We start from the raw sequence: 20,475 nt of genomic DNA, 5'->3' as shown, positions 1-20,475 counted from the left end.
CCGCCATTAAAAAGTGGGGCTTTAAGTTGATCTCTGCCACCACCTCATGGTTACAAGCTGTAAGTACACCACAGGTTGACTTTGTCGCTATTGGTCGAAATGCCGGTACCTTGGAAAAGTAAGCACCCGATTGGTTGGCTTTTCCATGACGTTTCGCCGTTTATCTTGCAGATGGCGGAGCCGGACGGCGGTCGCAGCTAGCAACAAAACATTTTCTTCTGAATGAAAAGTATTTAAGTGTAGTAGCGTTTCCTGAGCATTTAAGTGGAACAATATTTGTTTTGTTTTTTTAATACATATGAAATTATCAAGCTATTTAATCTTTGCGTTTTGTACAGTATTTATATTCTAGCAAGTAGCCCGGTTAGCATCTTTGTTGGAAGTTTAGGCCTGGTGTGCCGCCGCTTGTCGATTTTAACAATAGCCGTGATACACTCGCCTCTACTGTGGTTGTTTTGATACCTTCGGAGGATTATCTTAGACGCGAACTGGATATAAATATGGCAAATAAACGAGTGTTAACGGCTTAGAGCAATTGGAATATTTCTTATGTCTATGGACTTTTAATTTCACTGGATTACAAGGCATTTTTGCGAGCTGCATTACGAAAATTTAGTATCACAAAGGAAGGAAGATGTCCAACGGCGCAGCGGGGAGCGGAGGTCTTACTTGGGTGGTAAGTTAGTTTTCCCCATACAGATGCACTTCTGCTTGTTATGGCGTGTGTGGCTCAAAGTGAGTGCTTTATAGTCAATGCCAATGGTCACCATAGCCGCGTATACCAGTTAGCACAGCTTCAAATGACAAAACTAGTGTAACGTTAGCTAAGGGGCTATTTGTCTATCCATTGAAACGCCTGGCCCGTGTTAAAGACCACGGCGAGCTGCAGTCTCCATCTCAGTCCAGGCCGGTGTTTTTTCAGCCCAAGCCCACGTACATTTTATTGGTTAAAGACAAATGAAACTTAAAGCCAACCATATGGGAACCTGGCACTTTCAAGTTGCTTTGAAAGTTAGCTGTGTTTTGCTGTGTTTAAGTGTGCAACATTCATAGCAGGTAGAATATGTTTATTATGGTATTTCTAGAACTGGTGGGATCCACTCTTAAATTCAGCATACCTCCCGTCGGACACCAAGCTCTTATTCCAGTAAAATCCCAGCTTTTACAAATTGTTTTCTGCTATTCCCGTTACTTTGTACCAGATGTACCCGGTGAACGGCTTCGAGCCGTGGGAAACAACTCCTAACATTTTATCGTATGCAAGTGCTGGGAATCACTTGAGAGTCAGATTTGCCGGTGAATTCTAACTTTTAAGGATTTCAGTCATGCTCTGTGTGTACAAGTTCTGTCAGGAAAGGAGGCATCACTTTTTATCACATTTCTGAGTACACTCCATACCATACCACAGAAATCTGGTTACATATAGTTGCTTTCAAAAATCCCAGTCGATACGAAGATTATTACCTCTTTTATTTCAGCATGTATGAAAAAAACAAACATATTTTCATTCCAAATGTATTTTAAAAGCAAGACTATGCATACTTTTTTACTAATATTAATATGTAAAAAGTTTGTTTTAAGTATTTACTGATAGCCAACATTCCTAAACAATGGTATGGTGACCATTTCGAGAACGCTGTGCCTCTGCAGAATGGAGTAGGACTTATCTGTGGTAGGCCTGTAGCTGATCCTGACCCAGTCACCAAGTCTGGAACAGGAGACACATCCCCACACCTAATTAATACCACCACCACCACGTTGGACTGTAGATTTTACTAACTTTTTAAAAGTTTTATTAACTAGCAATTACACTATCCTCTCATGCAGCTGTCAGTTTTAGTCTGTCCCTAGTTGCAACAGCAAAGGTCAAACTTTGATATACCTGTAAACAAGACTTCTTTACAGTCTTAATCGGTTCAATTTGGGGTATTGTTTTGTTCATGCTAAACATTTAGACTTGTTCTGTCATTGAAGAAATGGTGCAGAAACTGCTACTCTCTCATTAAGGCTGCAGTTTGCTGTACTTTTCTCTGTGATGCAGATGCTCCTGTCTCATAAAGCTGTTAGCTTGATATAGCCTAGGCCTCCTGCACTTCGTCTGGTCGTCTGGTCACTTTAGGTCTACCTTGTCTTGCTTTGGATGACAATGACTTGGATTGATAAAAACCTCTCCTTGGACACTTGTTGTTTAGATGCAAGTTGGAGCTTGGGTAGTTTTTCAACAGCCAGAACACTTTTCCCCTAATTAAGTAATTAAGCTTTTTTATATTGTTATGGACAATTTTCAAATGGGGAAAAAAGAAACAATAATGCACAGAGGGTGGTATTAATACCCTATTAATTAGTTCAGTCTATTAGACCCAAACAATTCACACTGTGTATTAGGAGCATACATGTGTTAATATTTGAATGATGTGACAAGAGTTTGATGAAACTTAAATGTTGAGTGAACAAGATATTCGGGTAAATTTCAGTTACAGGCATTTCTGAAAGATGTATTTGTATTCATTCAAAATTTATTCATGAATATATATCAACTGAGTAAAAATGATTTTTTAATAAATATTGAATTTAACTATTCTTGACAGTGCATGCAGACTTTTGGACCTCATTGTGTACTTGCAGTGTAATTTTGCAAAGCAGTAAGCACATTACAGTGATTGGCAAACAATTTTTTCAGTTTTTCAGTCAACTTGCAATAGGGAGAAATTACATTTAAGGGGACTCTAGTATTATTGTCACATCTCTGCCCTCCCCAGCCTTCCTTAGAATTGCTGTGGTGTGTTTCTATTAAATATGGCAGAGTAACCCCGCTTTATCACCCAATCAACAAGTCAGTAGAGAAAGGAGAGGGGTGTTTTCCCCTTTGGTGTTGAGAACTGATAAACGGCTGTCAGTGCAGCACAATCATTTTATCGCAAGGCTGGGGATTTTAACAAAGCTATGCACATATGTCTAATAACAGACCCTCTTTGAAAAAAACAATGCCACCAAAAAGGAGGAGGCAAATGGCAGGGGTGACGCTGGCAGGATGGAAGGAGCCAAGGAGAAGAAGGACGGCTCCAAGAAGATGTCGGTGGAGCGGGTTTACCAGAAGAAGACCCAGCTAGAGCACATTTTACTCCGTCCAGACACGTACATTGGCTCTGTGGAGCCCGTCACTCAGGTGAGTGCTACCTGTTGTTGATACTGGCATGAAAATTGCCATTACATGTTCTGTGTGCAGCTGTATTCATTGTAAGTTGCAGGAAAAAGCAATGTCCATTAATCACAAAGTGCCCCAAACTGTTAAGATGGATGCCCTTAGTCTTTTCATTTCCATTTTCATTTTTCTATTTCTTTTTTTTCTTTTTTCTTTTTTTTTTGGTATGAGTAAGACATTTTGAGGAAATAATGCATTTCACATATTCTCTAGAGAGCAGAAGTGAAAATGTGTATGTGAAAACTAGGGCTGTAGTCAACCAAAGAAAATCTTGGTCGACTAAAGTTCTGAAATTTTGTCCAAAAGTCGACTAATCGGGGGCCAGTGGGAATACAAAAAAAAGTTACTATTTTTAGATTAATTAACTGGGCTGTAGCCTACCTGGGAGCTTTGCCCGCCTAAATGAATTATAAATAAACATAAACAACTAGTATTTGCAGTATATTAACTCGTTTTTGACCTAATTATTTTGCACTGAATGACACACTGGAGTCGGTTGGCTGTGACAGTGTTGCATCACGTGCACCTACGCAATATCATAGCCTATGATTTCCGAAAATAGTACTATGTCAAGCTACCATCGTCGCGGGTGTGTGCGCCTGCAGTTATAAAACGATTATTAGACTAAAACTTTGAAATATGCCAATTCTGCTATGTTTATACTCAAAACTGATGGAGCAACCTAACGCAGACATGTTAGCTTACCATTTTCAGGTGATATGCCATGTTGGTTGTTGAGCTGTGATATGCAAACTGTCTTTTGCAAAGTTTGCATTCGACATTTTTTCCATATATTTTGGTAAAATGCTGCCACACTGATAACGTCTTTGACATGGCAGAAGACTAAATGTTCATTAAATGTTCTTATTTAAGCAAATATTCAGAAAACCAGGCCTAATTTTTTCTTCAGTTCAAAACATACAGGCATACCTATCTGTCTCCACCAGTGGGTTTAGTCCAGTCATTTTATGAAAAAACCTAGGACAAATTGCAAGAGAAGCAAACTCAACTGATTTTGGATCCTTAGTTTGTCCTGAGTGAGGGAAAAAAAGTCCCAAAGAATCCCATTGGTGGAAAGTTTTGAAAATCACCTATTTATGACCATATATTACCAAAAAACACTGTTTTTAACACACAGGGGAAAGGGGTTCAAAATTTTACTTTCAGATATTGCTATAAAAAATCACAAGTTGATTGCACACACAAAGACAAGAAAAAAAATCAATGACAAGTTCTTTGAATTATTATGTTTACACATGCATATCACACATTATCTGATTTGATATGCACTAATTGGAATATAAGGAATAAATGCCAAAAGAGACATTTAAACAGTGAATTAAAAGGTTACTATATATATAGTAACCTTGAATTAAAAGGTTACTACATAACAGTGAATTAAAAAATATATATATATATATGTTCTGGCATTTATTCCTGATATTCCTTATTAGCGCACATCAAATCAGATAATGTGTGATATGTATGTGTAAACAGAATAATTCAAAGAACTTGTAATTGACTTTTTTTCTTGTCTTTGTGTGTGTAATCAACTTGTGAATTTTTATAGTGATATCTGAAAGTAAAATTTTGAACCCTTTCCCCTGTGTGTTAAAAACAGTGTTTTTTGGTAATATATGGTCATAAATAGGTGATTTTCAAAACTTTCCACCAATGGGATTTCTTGGGACTTTTTTGCCCTCACTCAGAACATACTGAGGATACAAAATCAGTTGAGTTTGCTTCTCTTGCAATTTGTCCTAGGTTGACCCCAATTTTGGCCTAAAATTACTGGACTAGTAAACTGTGAAAACAAGGGGGGTGTTCTGAAGACAGACTGTTACTTGTGAAACAGGGTGTTCTGAAAACACCCCCATTAGCACTTAGTGCTTCACTCCTGATAAAATTAACACGGCAAATAATCGACCAATCAGATTTTGATCGACCAAGAACGTATCGACCAATAAATCGACCAGTCGACTAACAGACTACAGCCCTAGTGAAAACCTTGTTTGCTCAGAGAGTCTTAAATGGAAAAAAATTGAAAAATCAAAATGGAAAGGATCAAAGATTAAGAGCATCTGTCTGTAGAGGTTTTTTTGTGTGTGGTGATATGTGATTTATGAAGATTGTCAAATTTGTATTGAATATCGGCTTTGGGCAAACCCATTTCAGTCAAACTCTAGGTGATACTGCAGCTTTTGAAGTTGCTGATCTAATAGTCTAACATTTTAACAGCAAGCAGCTGACTATTGTAACAGTGTGTCCATTTGCAGCTTCTTGAAACTTGCCTGTGCCTGTATGTAAGTTTCTGATTTTACCATCCTTTTTTTTTAGCAAATGTGGGTTTACGATGAAGACATTGGAATGAATCTGAGGGAAATCACTTATGTTCCAGGACTGTACAAAATCTTTGATGAAATCCTCGGTGAGTAAATCCACGCTGCTGGTTTTGCTTTTGATGCCATGATTTGCACTAGCTGACATCATTGTTCACATGTCAGTTGAGACTGTCCATCCATAACAAAGCTGTTCAAGGCTTATCTGTAAAGCACTTTGAATTGCTGCTTCGCCTTGCCTTGATATCACTATGAAAATGTTATTGTCATTTGGTAAATGAGAGTCTGCTAGTTTGTAATGCTCAGTACAGCGATATACAATTTGAAGATAAGTCTTCCTCCATGAGCTTGTCCTTGTTGCAGTGTTTGCGGTCTGAATAAGGACGTTGGTGAGAGATGAAAATATGTCTGTGAAATTTATTTTGGTGAGTTTGGCCGCCCTTGGTTAAAACGGCTCTAGGCGCGGGTTTTATGTGAAAGTACACCTGTCTTATCATCCTAAATCACAGTGGAGCTGCAATAGAGGGGTGTGTCCAGTCCATGGTGACTGAGAAATCATAAATTCTTCCTAGTTGCCCAAATTACATTCTGGTGTCTTGTGTGGACACTTGACACATGAAGTCAAGTGTCCACTTGACTTCTAAAACTTGAGAGTGAAATGCAAAACTGGCTCATAATAGTTTGGAATGATGTACAGAAAAAACTGATTACTCACTTGGAAATAATATTCCAGTTTATTTTGTACACAGTGAAGTAAAGAACAATATTGTTTACTTAACTACATTTGCAATACTTTCAGGGGAAATTCTATATTCCTAAGACAAAAGCCGATTCAAAGCCTAATTTTCCCACTTTATTGATGAATCAAACATTATGTCACTGCATTGATCAAGGGATTGATAAAACATTTACAGTTTTAACCTGGAACCTTCCTTGTTAATTTGGCATTTTCTGCACCAGACAATGCCACTGATTAGTTCACCTTCAACCAGAGAGGAGCAGGTAATCGGCAAAATCAGCTGATGCAGTGTTTCATGGAATGAAAACCTGCAGACTCTGGGCCCTACAGGCAGAGTTCAAGAACAAAGGCACCCAGGTGTCCCGGGGACGTGGAAAAATGTTTGGGATGCTCAGAAATCAGAGCGAAAACTACCTTTATAATGTGAGATCTGATCTCAGCATTATATGCGAGGCACACATCTGATCTTTTTGTTGTTTGTATGCTGGCGGTTCAGAGAAAAAAATTGCTTCACATCTTATCTCAGGTGTATGTGCTGCTTTTTCCTATGTAACTTGTTTTGACAAATGTGTACCAAGCATTAAACAATATACAGAAATTACATCTCATGGTGAAGCAGGAGTCCACCTGCTGTAACTGGCCAGTGATTCCATATGTGTGTGGCAGGGTATGATAAGATCATCACTTCATCACAACTTTAGTTTTCGAAATTTGGGGGGAGGGGGACCCCCATTAAATTGAACAGAACAACAACAGCACCAGCATAAACCCCAACCAACCTCTGATGTGAAGTGTGTCCCACACAGTCACTGTACGAGAAGCTCAAAAGTCCCCACAGGCAGTTAGAGGCCAAAGCAGCTTTAGGATTTTTTTTTTTTTTTTTTTTTTTTGGAAGTTTGAAGGATTTGTTTTGTGCTGACTTTGACAACTCTGCACTGCACTGAAAGAGTTGCTGGCCCATAGCTGCATGATTTACAATTTGCAATGTGTGAGACAGTTACTTTAGTCTCACAATACGTGGCGCTGACGTGATTGCTTGACGTGACGTAAGTTTAGAATTACGTAAATTATTCAGTGTTTTACGAGATGGTTGGCAACCCCACATTTGCAGGATATAAATTCAGTGCCCATAATTTAAAACTGTTTCACGATGCTCTGCACAAAATGCCCACATTTAGTGGTGAGGGGGGCGCCCTGCGTGGGGAATGCTGTCCAGTCTGCAGCCTTGCCTCCATGGCACATGGTTTGACACCTGTGGGATAAAGTTGCCTAGTGTAGCTTTTGTGAGCAAGCTTGCCCAGTCAGCCTCCCCTTGCTGGAAAAAAAACAACAGCCTCTTATCAGTTATATATTTTGACTCAATAAATCTATAACCCAGTGATAATGCTATGCATTCAGATCCTATAATGTTGTCTGATGCTCCTGTTGATAAGGTACAGCAGTGTAATTAGCTTTAAATTGATGCTGTTGAACACTGTGCTCACCACAAGGGATTGTTGCTGGTAATTGCTCTCCTTTTTGTGCACTTACTTCATTTATCTATTTATAGAATTAATTCAGTAATGGTACGAGTTTCCTCTCTGTGTCTGGATATTATTACTGCTTCCATGTAATTGCAGAACAGGCACAATTTTAGACCATATCTTTTGATGCAAAATCATACACTCAGAAAAAAAATGTCAGAGTGCAGCGGCTAGAAATAAACAGGCCTTTGTGAAATTTAACTTTAGTTCTGCTATTATAACAGAGTAGTCTCTTTGGAGAGAAGGGTTTTTGTCTAACAAGTACAAAAGAGCTGTACATTTCATATTCATAAACATGGCGTATGATTTAAGAGCTCTATCCCAAATTGATTGCTGCAGTTGTGTTTAGGGCTGTCCTTGACACAGACCACTCACCTCTTCTGAAAATCCACAATAACATGATGAATCTGAGTAAAATAGAAGAAAAATGTACTTGAGTGAAGAGGTGGAATATTTTCAAGTGTACATTTTATTTTTTGTGTAAATTTTAATGTGTGTTTCTCTCACAGTCAACGCAGCAGACAACAAACAAAGGGACAAGAATATGTCTGCCATTAAGATCACCATTGATCCGTGAGTATAATGCAGTTTATTTGTTCTGTTTGTTTGGATAAGATATGATTTTCATTGTTCAGTATTTCCAAAGCATTATGATAATAAGTAATTATGCTCTCAAACTTTGTACAAGTTAAGATCCAAAACAACATTGAGGCTACAGCAATCTTTTTGTTTGTGTGCATATCACATTTTCTCAAAAGTTGGATATTTCCATTATTTTCACTGCAATTTTGTGTAAAATTGGGGTGCAAAATTTTCTTGCTTAATTTCTTGCAAAATTTTCTAGTGTGATTATCAGCGTCATGTTGAATTGAAAGGCCATCAATGGTGCTACAAAGGAGTTAAATCAACTTTAGCAGGTCATTTGAATGAACTTCCATTCCCTACTCCATATGTTTGCATCACATCATGAAATACATCTGCATTTGGCCCCACACGCAATTTTTAGCAGCGCTGCTTTTATTTGATTTCTCCAGTGCAAACCTGTGCTGCAGCATCTTGGTAAATCAAGGACAGATGCTATTTGTCTTGCGCATGACAAACTGCAAATTCTTGATAACCCCTCAGTGTTGAATGTCAGACAGGAAACCTAGGCTATAGTGTATTTAGCTCTGCATTTTCTTCATGCTCTGGTTAGCTGTTGAGCCTGGAATGAATGTAAGCGATAGATAGAGGAGTTGTGAGTCAGCAGAGAGCCTGATCTTCTAGAGGTGATGGATCTGGGTGAAGCTGTAATGACCCAGCACTGAAATGCACTGTGCTCTCATTTCACATGCGTTTAGCCTACAGCCTGGCAACTGGACCCACATCTGACTGTTTAAACAGCACGATGTCCTTCAGCTCGGTCCACTCTGCACTCTATCATTGTCTGCAATGTAAATGATAGCATTATGTCTGCTTCAGTTAGGGCCCCGTTGTTACTTTGGTTTTATATAGATGTTAATTTGCCTCTTGTGCCCCCTTTGCATGTTTGTGGATGCACTGAATTGGCAGTTTAGTGTGTTAGTCCTCCAGGTTTGTGATAATGGGAAACATTGAATTCCATGTGCGTTTTTCACATTTGTGGTGGCTTGACTGTTATAGCTGAGGTATCTATCAACCTTTTTTTTCTGTTTTTTTTTTTTTTTTTTCAGCAATACTTGAATCTTATTGTGCCTATGAAGCAAATAGCCACAATCAGCTTGTGGCCCAAATGTTCAATTAACAGGGACATCTAATTCCAAACAACACATTCAAAGTGATTTGAAATGATCTTATTGCTCCTGGAGAGTAGTTGGTGTCCATGTGTATATCCTGTAGCACAGTGACACATCTGGTGTGAATAGTCATGTTATAAATCAGAGATTTGTACCAATGAAAGGAAACTGTCCCACTGTTTCCACCTAAATGATTTTTGTTTGGGTCTGTTGACCAGTTAGTTTGCATTGCTGAAGTTTGAAACCCTTTTTGATAAACAGGGTTTTACTATGTTCATTCGGTGTTTGCGTTCAGCATATTAACACTAGTAATGCTGCAGTGCTCGGCCAGTGTTCAACTGATGTTGTTTTGATGGCTGATGCTGATAGTTTTGGATTGAGGCTACCATGTTTTTGTCTGATATTCAGTGTTTTTATATAAGATAATTACCATACAAATGCAAGGACAAGAAAACAGATAAATTCACTGAGGGCAGGTGGAGTGACTGATACATATTTTAATTTGTTTCATCTGTTTTAGTCTGGCCACTGCCATAGCAGTTTTCCTTAGTGACCCTTGACTGTCAGTCAGACTGTCACTGTGCAGGCTGTTTTGAAACAAATGTAGACCAATGACCCAAGAAAATCATGCATTACCCTATATTCTGTCTGTACCAGTGAGTCCAACACCATCTCTGTATGGAACAATGGCAAAGGAATCCCTGTGGTGGAGCACAAGGATGAGAAGATGTATGTCCCAGCTCTCATCTTCGGCCATCTTCTCACCTCCAGCAACTACGATGATGATGAGAAAAAGGTCACGGGTAAGAGAAACCTTATCATTTGACAATAATCCATCTCATCACGGTCAGTTCTGAGAGCAGAATTTTAAGCCCTGCAATGATTTCTTTTTGTTGTTTGTCACCAGGTGGAAGGAATGGCTATGGTGCTAAACTCTGCAATATCTTCAGTACCAAGTTCACAGTGGAAACGGCCTGTAAGGAGTACAGACACAGTTTCAAACAGGTGAGGATGCTTTGCATTGGTAGGGTAGCATTTTTAAACATCATTATTTTATTGTCAAAGTAATTGCAATACCTTGGTCTAATTGCCATAAGCAAATGAGACAATGGCTAGGATAGTTTATGGCTTTTATTTTATACCAGCTAGTAATGCCACATTCAGTTGCTAATGGCACATGTGGTTGGGAAATAGCAAATGTGAGTGTCCAAAACTAATACCTGCCAAGCACCAGAGTAAGTATGTTTTTTCTCTGTCAAATAGTCCTACACACCATATGACATACATATAAGAAAAATGGTATCCTAAAATCAACTTTTAGAGAGAATCAAGTCTTGTTCTTTGTCAGCTACTTTACACCTATGGAGGTGTAAAGTCTACTTGGTGATGGTGTTGATTGTTTATAGTAGTCATACTAATATATTGACTAATATATTGAAAATGATTTATTGATGTTAAAATACACAGAGTACCCCTTTTTTTAAACACAAAAACAAGGCATTTTCAGTTTCAATGACATTTTTGCAATTGCACTCATATAGTTGCTGTTTTATAGGGTGTTTGTGACATATTATCATATTTGGGGTAAGTTTTTGTTTAATATCACCATTTGTGGTGTCTGTTCACTCTCTGGTATGGTTGCACCCTTATGAGTTTTCTTTTGAGCAGTTCTTTAGTCAAAGGGTGTTATGTTGCTGTGGACATGGACTAATCCTGCCTGGCACAGTCAAGATGTTTTGATTTTGATAAACTTCTGTAAAGGGTGTGTGGGTGGACATAGGGCACCTTTAGAATCATGTATTCAGGTCACATGAAAAAATAAATAAATGAAACTTTTGACATTTCTGGGTTTTCAGCGGACAGCAGCTGTTTATGTATGTTACTAATATTGTACACTTTCTGCTCTTAGACCTGGCAAAACAACATGTCTAAGACCTCTGAGCCCAAGATAAAGTTTTTTGATGGGGACGATTTCACCTGCGTGACGTTCCAGCCAGACCTGTCCAAGTTCAAGATGGAGAAACTGGACAAGGATATTGTAGCATTGCTCACTCGCAGAGCATATGATGTAGCTGGCTCCTGCAAGGGTGTTAAAGTCATGCTGAATGGGAGGAAACTACCTGTAAGTCTCACTTTCCACACTGTTAAGTCAAGTTTTTTCCTCGATTGTGCGTACCAACTGCTGTTTGTAGTAGCTGAACGATACTCACCTCAAGTACCTTGCATTTCTCCTTTCTGCCGCAAAAGGTGAATGGGTTCCGCAGCTATGTGGATCTGTATGTGAAAGACAAACTGGATGAGACGGGTGTGGCCCTGAAGGTGGTGAACGAGTCCGTGAATGAGCGGTGGGAGGTTTGCCTCACCATGAGCGAGAAGGGCTTCCAGCAGATCAGCTTTGTAAACAGCATCGCCACCACCAAGGTATTCATATGTTCAGTGTCAGCAGCCAGTTTTTTTTCCAATAACATGCAGCCCTAGTACTTAACACTGAGGCTGTGTTCATTTCAGGGTGGCAGACACATTGACTATGTGGTGGATCAGATAGTGGCCAAACTCATTGAGGTGGTTAAGAAGAAGAACAAGGCAGGAGTCTCAGTAAAACCCTTTCAGGTACAGTGGCACATTATTTGTCTTCTCTTTTCAGCTTTTAAGATTAATGTGGTAAATTGTATTGCGGATTGTGTTTGACAAATTTTCACATTTCCACTTCAGGTGAAGAACCACATTTGGGTGTTTGTGAACGCACTGATTGAGAATCCAACCTTTGACTCTCAGACCAAGGAGAACATGACTCTACAGACCAAGAGCTTTGGGTCCAAGTGCCTTTTGTCAGAGAAGTTTATCAGAGCAGTAAGAGCACCTCATGTTTTTAAAACTGTTCTCAGTTCAACGTTTCTATTGTCATGTAAGATTATTGAGCATCAGTCATGAGAGGATTTGGTGTGTTTGATCTCACACAGGCGACCAATTGCGGGATTGTTGAAAGTATACTCAACTGGGTGAAGTTCAAGGCTCAGACTCAGCTGAATAAAAAGTGTTCATCTGTGAAGCACAGCAAGATCAAAGGCATCCCGAAGCTAGATGACGCCAATGACGCTGGTGCGGTAACAATTATTAATAAGCAAGACTTTGGGAATAAATTGACTACATTTTTAAGGTTTCTATGATTGTGTGTGAGTAGATACAGTATATGCAGGATTGTCACCCCTTGAACTCAGTCATAAATGTTGACATTGAGTGGTGAGAGGGGCCTGCCAGAATATTTTGATTGTTATTTACTAGTTTGCAAATGTAGTAACATTTGAAGTGGTGTTTATAAGGAATTATAAGCACACTTTAAATGCACGATAATCAGAATATGAGTATCAAGTAAACGGGCTGACTTGATAGGTGTATATCAATACACACTGATGCATTTGATTACTTTCTGTGTTGTAGGTGGCAAACATTCCTCTGAATGCACTCTCATCCTCACTGAGGGAGACTCGGCCAAGTCTCTGGCTGTCTCCGGGCTGGGGGTCATAGGACGAGATCGCTATGGAGTGTTCCCACTAAGAGGCAAGATCCTAAATGTACGAGAGGCAACGCACAAGCAGGTATGTCACTGGATGTCTGAGAAATTATGAGAGTATCTTCCCAGTTCCCACTGAAAATGTGTTTGTCAAGGCGTTAGAAGTTAACTGACTTTAGTAAATAATGCACAAACTTAATTATTTTGATCTAGCGACCAGCATCTCCTTTTTGTCAATAGATCATGGAGAACGCTGAGATCAACAACATCATTAAAATTGTTGGCCTCCAATACAAGAAGAGCTACGATGACCCAGAGTCCCTGAGAAGTCTGCGCTATGGCAAGATCATGATCATGACAGATCAGGTGACCTGTAGCAACTTGATGTTAATTTGTTGTTTTTGACAAAAAAAAAAAAATACTTTTTTTTTTATTTTGCTATTCGGGCAGTTGAAGTGATGGTTTGTGTCAACTTTTCCCAGGATCAAGATGGCTCCCATATCAAAGGTTTGCTGATCAACTTCTTCCACCACAACTGGCCGTCTCTGCTGAAACACACATTCCTGGAGGAGTTTATCACGCCCATTGTCAAGGTAAGGCAAACAAACACACACAGGCACACACAAAAAAGCATTCATTGACCTGTGGGTAACCTGCTACCCAATAAACCTGCATGCAGATATGGAGTCCATCTTAACTGTGCAGGTGCTGAAGATGCTTAACAGTCTCAGCAAGATTTTAGTGATGGACCTGGAGCTGATTTTGTATCTGTAGGCAAGCAAGAACAAGCAGGAGCTGTCCTTCTACAGCATTCCAGAGTTTGATGAGTGGAAGAAACAAACGGAGAACTACAAAACCTGGCACATAAAGTACTACAAAGGTTTGTTACTTGGATATATTCAGACCCAAATTCAAAAGAGGGTTCATGCTATGTTGTTTTTAGAAAAGTATTTATTTTATTGAACTATTCAAATAAAATTCTTCAAATTGATGTTGCAGGTTTGGGTACAAGTACAAGCAAAGAGGCAAAGGAGTATTTTGCCGACATGGATAGGCACCGAATCATGTTCAAATACAGTGGTGCAGAGGACGATGCTGCCATTACTCTGGTGAGATTGAAGTTTGCTGCTTTTGGCACTGATATCAGTCAAATGCTAGTACATAACCCAGCAGGACCTTGTATGTACATTAGAGTCTAAATAAGTAAATAATGGTTGATGTGCAATGTTTTTGTCATTGTGTCCCAGGCCTTCAGTAAGAAGAAGACAGATGACAGGAAGGAGTGGCTGACTAACTTCATGGAGGACAGACGCCAAAGGAGGATGCATGGCCTCCCAGAGGTTTGTGGCTTTGCTAAGAGAAAGAGTTTGAAAGTGCGACAAATGATGACAGGAAGAGACTAAAGACGTTTTGGTTTTGAGATGAGCGCTGCTCCCACTATGTGGATTCTTTGGACCGAGCAGCACAAATTTGGTTTAGTTCAGAATCTTTGACTAGCTGGTATTTGATGATTTGTGTGGTGTTCCCCAGATATTCTCTTGAAATAGAAATGCCTCTAAAAGACCAGTCAGCCTGGATTTGTTGACCTTTTGTAAATTACTGTTTGTTGCTGATTACAAATGCAGGGTTTTCTCTCATGTTGAAAACAGTCTGAAACCTCCTTAATAAACCATTTTTACATTTTTTTCAATCCAGCAATACCTGTATGGTACCCAAGCAAAGCACCTGTCCTACAATGACTTCATCAATAAAGAGCTGATCCTCTTCTCCAACTCTGACAATGAGAGATCCATTCCATCCTTGGTCGACGGTTTGTACCCTGACACTCTGGCCTCTCTGTGAATTTTTGAGAAATCTGAATATAGTGATGTGATCTCTTCAGTGCCTCTTTTGTGTATCTTTGGTTCTTTGGTACTGATAAGGGAGCAAATCAGGGTGACAACTATTATTTCCATTTCTTTATCAGGAAAATTGATTGTAAAACATCTATAGAGTTGGTTGTTTTGATTCAGACCCCCTGAGATCTGGTCCCCTCTGATGTTGCGTGTTGATTCCAGGCTTGAAGCCAGGCCAGAGGAAAGTGTTGTTCACTTGCTTGAAGAGGAACGACAAGAGAGAGGTGAAGGTGGCTCAGCTGGCTGGTTCAGTGGCAGAGATGTCTGCCTACCATCATGGAGAGGTACAACAATCTGCATCACACTCTTCTACATTCGACACCTGAATCATCCATATTGCACAGGCTATCTAACTGTCTATCGATCGATCTATCTAGCTATATAGAAAGTTGAGAGGAGTTGCTTTCAGTGTTTCGTTTTTTTTTGTTTTTAACAAACTAATCAGATGTTGTTCTTCCGCTTAGCAATACTTGATGTAATGTAATGTAAATGTAAAAGTTGGTTTTTGGCCAGTGCAATAACATTTACAATTTTAAATTAGCAGTTATGTGGTGAAAGGTGTGTTAATTTAGTGTTTTGTCCAACTATTTTCTCCAACTAGCAAGCCCTCATGATGACCATTGTGAACTTGGCCCAGAACTTTGTTGGCAGTAACAACGTAAACATCCTGCAGCCTCTGGGTCAGTTTGGTACACGCATCAACGGAGGCAAGGATGCTGCCAGCCCTCGTTATATCTTCACCATGCTCAGGTTATTAAAGTTATTAAAAGTGGTTATTAATGGATTCCTGTTTATGTAGGAAGTGGAAAAATGTACTAGTATTTGCTGAGGCCAAGTCCACACTAATCTACAGAAATGTGAAAATGCACTGCCCCTCCATCCACTGAAAACTGAGCTTTTGGAAAACACTCAAGTGGATAAATTTGAAACTGGGAAGAGTTTTTCTTGATGTATGACGTGTAATGTATGTTTGTCAGGTGAAGTCGTTAATAGAAGTTTTGTTTTGCACATGCCTATTAAAAATGTACGTGTTTTTGGCATTTTGGTGTGATTTGCCAACACAACAGATTAGTGTTGACTTGGCCTTAGTCTGACATCAAGGGAGTTGATTGTTGGAATAAGAGCACCGTTTCCAGGTGAAATTTTCCTTTTTTTTCTGCTTCCTTTGTGCTGCTCCTTTCATCCCCATCTGGTGCTACAACAAAAACTTTAGCAAGCTATCCACAGCAGTTGAGATTGCCTTAGCATGACTTTAAAGGGGAGAGGATCGATGCATCACTGGAACACACTGCAGCCAAAATTTAGTCTTACTCTTATTAGGTTTAGTGAGCTCCCATGGAGCCAAAGTGTTGTCAGGCTTTAATGTTATATAATCATTCCTATTGTGGGATCTGATCAAGATGTTGCATGATAATCAGATTAAGTGCTTTCCATGAACAAACAGTGTAATATTAGGCAGTTATGCAACAGGTACTTTCACTGCAGCATATCTGCCATGTTGAAGGTGAATATGAAGTTCTGATAGCTAATGTTTTTAATGAAAAGCTGCTATTGACAAATGGATATTAGTCTAATGCTAATTTAAATGCTGGCAATAGAAAACCCTATAACTTTTTCTCATTCCTCCAGCCCACTAGCCAAGTTGTTGTTTCCGGCAGTCGACTCCAACCTTCTGAAGTTCCTGTTCGATGATAACCAGAAAGTGGAGCCTGAGTGGTACATACCCATCATTCCTATGGTGCTGGTGAATGGTGCTGAGGGCATCGGGACAGGCTGGGCCTGTAAGATCCCCAACTACAGTCCCCGAGAGATTGTCAACAATATCAACCGAATGCTCAACCACCAGGACCCCCTGCCAATGGTAAAGATTTGCAAGGACCCTCACAACTTGGAAAAGAAAACATTGTCTTTCGTTGAAGACCATGTGCATCTTGGCTGATACGTCACTATTTTGTGACTGACATTAGGTGGTGTGAGAGCCACTGGTTGACCTGGCCCAAAATACCATAACACAGCTTATTGCTTGCTTAAAACACCCCACCTTGCTCTGATCACATAATAGCTTCCAACCTGAGGGTGTAAGCCCTGCAAATTGGATATATCTTAATTATGATTAAAATCCCTCACATGACAAGGGTTTGGTCTGTCCTGTTTAAACTTGTGAATGATCTTTCCCTGCACTATGTCCCACCCAGATATCCTGTTTCAACAGGATCCTCATGAAATCAAGAAATTATGAGTCCATTTCATGGGGTGTTAAATGCACCTTTGGATCAATAGAGATGTTCAAAATAAAGACAATCTATAAGAGGTGGAGGGGTGTAATTGACATTACCATTAACAAATGCTCTGGATTCTGGTAAATCATCACTAACCCATCATGTCAGTGTGGCTTAGAGTCCAGTGCTGATGAAAAGCAACACATTTTTTCAAATTCCTAGAAAGAACTAACAGACTATGGAAAAAAACAGACAATTGGGAAAGCTTAAATGGCATCTCTAAATTGATTGGAAATTATGTTCAGAGTCCAATGAGCCATTAATCATGTAAATGTAACTTGGGAATCAATAGATATTGACAGTCACACATCTCAATACAAGTTCAGGATCTGTAACAGCCAATTAGAAACCTGGGAGGGACTTAAAATCAATTGACAAGTCATTCATTTCAGTGCATTGTTAGGATCAACCGGCAGCGGTATTGTTGCTGATACTAAATCACATAAGTGGGTTAACAGGGAATTGTGAAAATTTGACTGCTAATGCACAGTGACCATATAAGGTTTGCCCAAGGCCGTCCAGCTCATCAGCCCAGTTCCCCTGGTCTCTGAGCTCTGTAAGGAATCAATGGACTTGTAGTGATTCGTTGATTGTGGTGTTTGCTGTGCGGATGGGAGGGGTTAAGCATAGAAGGAAAATCTTTTCTTCAAACCTGTAGACATTTGTCAAAATGTGAAATCAGTTCCCTCACTTTCTTCTTTTTTTCTTTTTCTTTATTTTCTGTAATTTGTCTTCTTAACAGCTTCCCAGCTACAAAAACTTCAAAGGGGTGATCCACGAATTGGGCCAAAACCAGTACCTGGTCAGCGGGGAGGTGTCAGTCATAGACAAGAACACCATTGAGATCACTGAGTTACCGGTTCGCACATGGACACAGGTACCAGCCACACACTTTTCCAATTTGTTTATCAATACACAGGATATGATGACAAAAAGAATAGTAACATCATATGCTGTTTACTGATAAATGCCTTATATAGCTGCAAGTTGCAATTTTTAACAAATCAGATGAGTAAAATTGCTGCATGTATACAGGATATGCAAAGCATGTTACGTTGACAACTCCTGTGGAAAGTAAACAGCATATACAGCACCTTGTTACTGGCCATAACTGAGCCTTCCCTTTTTCATCCAGGCCTATAAGGAGTCGGTGCTGGAGCCCATGCTGCAGGGTACAGACAAAACACCTGCTCTCATCAACGACTATAAGGAATACCACACTGACTCCACTGTCAAGTTTGTGGTTCGCATGTCTGAGGAAAAACTAGCCCAGGCGGAAGCAGCTGGACTCCACAAAGTCTTCAAGCTGCAGTCAAGCCTTACTTGCAACTCAATGGTAAATGTCAGAAATTTCTGTTCAAAGTATCAACATATTGAAAGTTTTATTGTTCCCATTATAAAATTGTAATGGATTGGTCACTTGTCCATCACGTACAATAATATCTCAAATGCCACTGACCAGATTTTGACTGGGAACTGGGAAATAATGGATCTCATATCTGTTTTTTTGCCATTTCTCAAATTTGAGATGAGATGTACATTTATTGAACCCATTTAGGGGAAATTTGATGCACAAGGGAATGTTTTCAGTGTTAAAATACACTTATACATTCCCAATGTTTTGCTATTAGGTGTTGTTTGACCACATGGGCTGTCTGAAGAGATACGATTCAGTCCAAGACATTCTCAGGGAGTTCTTTGAACTCCGGTTGCACTACTACAAACTGAGGAAGGATTGGCTGTTGGGCAGCCTTGGAGCCGAAGCAGCCAAACTATCTAACCAGGCCCGCTTCGTACTGGAGAAGATCGAGGGAAAGATTTCAATTGGTAAGAATACTGAAGAGATTTCTCGACTATCTTCAGGTTTCTTATTTAGCAGTGACTTTGTATATTGTATGAACTGGTTACTAAACTCTGCTCATTTCTCTCTTCTAACAGAGAACAAATCCAAACGAGAACTGATCCGGATGCTGGTCCAGAAAGGCTACGAGTCAGACCCAGTGGCTGCCTGGGTCAGGGCTCAGGAAAAGGTACCGTTACATTGGTGGGGACAAGCAATGGCAAACATGACAGCAGAAGTTTAAACTCTGTGGCTCTGCCTATTATAGTCAACAGCTGTTCTGTGTTGCTATTCAATGTTTTCAGCTTTTTTTATACAGAAAAATCCAAAAGATATACAAGGGGACATGGGGAACTAAAATGAAAAAACAAACAAACAAAAAAAACATATCCGTAAACACTTGTTGAATCTGATAAAAGTTTTGTCTTAGAATCAGTTTAGATTAATGCCTCTTAACAATCAACTGGTGAAATGTTGATAATTGATCATTTTGGTGCCCAAATGGATTACATTATTTATTGATCCCTAGTATTCTAGTACAGTTTTATCATCTCTGATGCAGCGTATTGATGACAGGTATTGTTTTCTGATTTGACAGCTTGTGATGTGGATGATTTCCTTTGCAATGACTGGATGACTTCATGTTTTTCTCCCTGACAGGCTCAGGATGAAGATGAGCGTGATGGCAACGACAGTGACAGCTCGATTGACTCTGGTTCGTCATCAGGACCCAACTTCAACTACATCCTCAACATGCCCCTGTGGTGCCTGACCAAGGAGAAGGTGGAGGAGCTGCTCAAACAGAGGGACCACAAGGTACTGCACACTGAGCTTTGCCATTTTTGTTGCGTTGTCTGTGGTATTGCTTAATTTTGAAGGCAGAGTATTGTTATACTCTGCCTTCAAAGCTAGTACCATGACTGCATGCATTTCACCACAAGTTGCTCCAGTGGGAATTGAATCCATGATTCTTTGTGTTAAGTGCTTGGCTCAGATCACTGAGATCCAGGACCACAGTTCAGAGTTTAAAGTGCAAAAAGATCTGCTTTTGACCTGTATTCATTAACAAAGTCAATATGTGTTAATGTGCAGAGAGGAGAGCTAAATGATCTTCAGTGCAAATGCTCTGAGGATCTGTGGAAGGAGGACTTGGCGGTCTTCGTTGAGGAGCTGGACGTAAGTCTTCATGGGAAACTACTGGGAAAAATGAATAATTGAGAGTTACAGTGATGACATCAGGAGGAAATGCAGAAGGAGGGAAATGTGACACGTAATTATGAATAAATTAGAATTCAAGAAATTTTGTTTAAAAAAAAAAAAAAAAAAGGTTAAAAAACACACTACAGTGCTGACAGCCAATTGCCGAGCATTGTCCAGTATTTCTTTTGGGGCA

General features: G+C 39.6%; 1 protein-coding gene across 3 annotated transcripts in view; it reads left to right on the top strand.

Moving 5' to 3' along the window:
* Positions 1–62: 62 nt before the first annotated feature.
* top2b (DNA topoisomerase II beta) overlaps positions 63–20,475 on the top strand; it is a 28,109-nt gene continuing 7,696 nt past the window's right edge. Inside the window, exons 1-27 of one of the 3 annotated variants that reach the window (XM_030062923.1) lie at positions 63–676; positions 2,999–3,166; positions 5,540–5,630; positions 8,313–8,376; positions 10,215–10,360; positions 10,465–10,562; positions 11,467–11,679; positions 11,805–11,978; positions 12,066–12,167; positions 12,270–12,407; positions 12,518–12,656; positions 12,996–13,153; positions 13,309–13,434; positions 13,551–13,661; positions 13,843–13,948; positions 14,068–14,177; positions 14,316–14,408; positions 14,764–14,878; positions 15,126–15,247; positions 15,565–15,713; positions 16,593–16,824; positions 17,985–18,119; positions 18,378–18,578; positions 18,874–19,069; positions 19,181–19,272; positions 19,743–19,898; positions 20,175–20,258. In XM_030062923.1, coding sequence (XP_029918783.1) covers positions 635–676; positions 2,999–3,166; positions 5,540–5,630; positions 8,313–8,376; positions 10,215–10,360; positions 10,465–10,562; positions 11,467–11,679; positions 11,805–11,978; positions 12,066–12,167; positions 12,270–12,407; positions 12,518–12,656; positions 12,996–13,153; positions 13,309–13,434; positions 13,551–13,661; positions 13,843–13,948; positions 14,068–14,177; positions 14,316–14,408; positions 14,764–14,878; positions 15,126–15,247; positions 15,565–15,713; positions 16,593–16,824; positions 17,985–18,119; positions 18,378–18,578; positions 18,874–19,069; positions 19,181–19,272; positions 19,743–19,898; positions 20,175–20,258 — 3,561 coding nt within the window. In that variant the 5' untranslated portion in view covers positions 63–634. Of the gene's footprint in view, positions 677–2,965; positions 3,167–5,539; positions 5,631–8,312; positions 8,377–10,214; positions 10,361–10,464; positions 10,563–11,112; positions 11,142–11,466; positions 11,680–11,804; positions 11,979–12,065; positions 12,168–12,269; positions 12,408–12,517; positions 12,657–12,995; positions 13,154–13,308; positions 13,435–13,550; positions 13,662–13,842; positions 13,949–14,067; positions 14,178–14,315; positions 14,409–14,763; positions 14,879–15,125; positions 15,248–15,564; positions 15,714–16,592; positions 16,825–17,984; positions 18,120–18,377; positions 18,579–18,873; positions 19,070–19,180; positions 19,273–19,742; positions 19,899–20,174; positions 20,259–20,475 lie in introns of those variants that run through there. The other 2 variants (XM_030062922.1, XM_030062924.1) reach the window with 2 other exon arrangements.

This window comes from Myripristis murdjan, chromosome 11 (genome assembly GCF_902150065.1).
Source record: "Myripristis murdjan chromosome 11, fMyrMur1.1, whole genome shotgun sequence".
In the NCBI taxonomy this organism is placed as follows: Eukaryota; Metazoa; Chordata; class Actinopteri; order Holocentriformes; family Holocentridae; genus Myripristis; species Myripristis murdjan.
The sequence above is the reverse complement of the archived record's forward strand: the minus strand, read 5'-3'. Positions and strand labels throughout refer to the sequence as shown.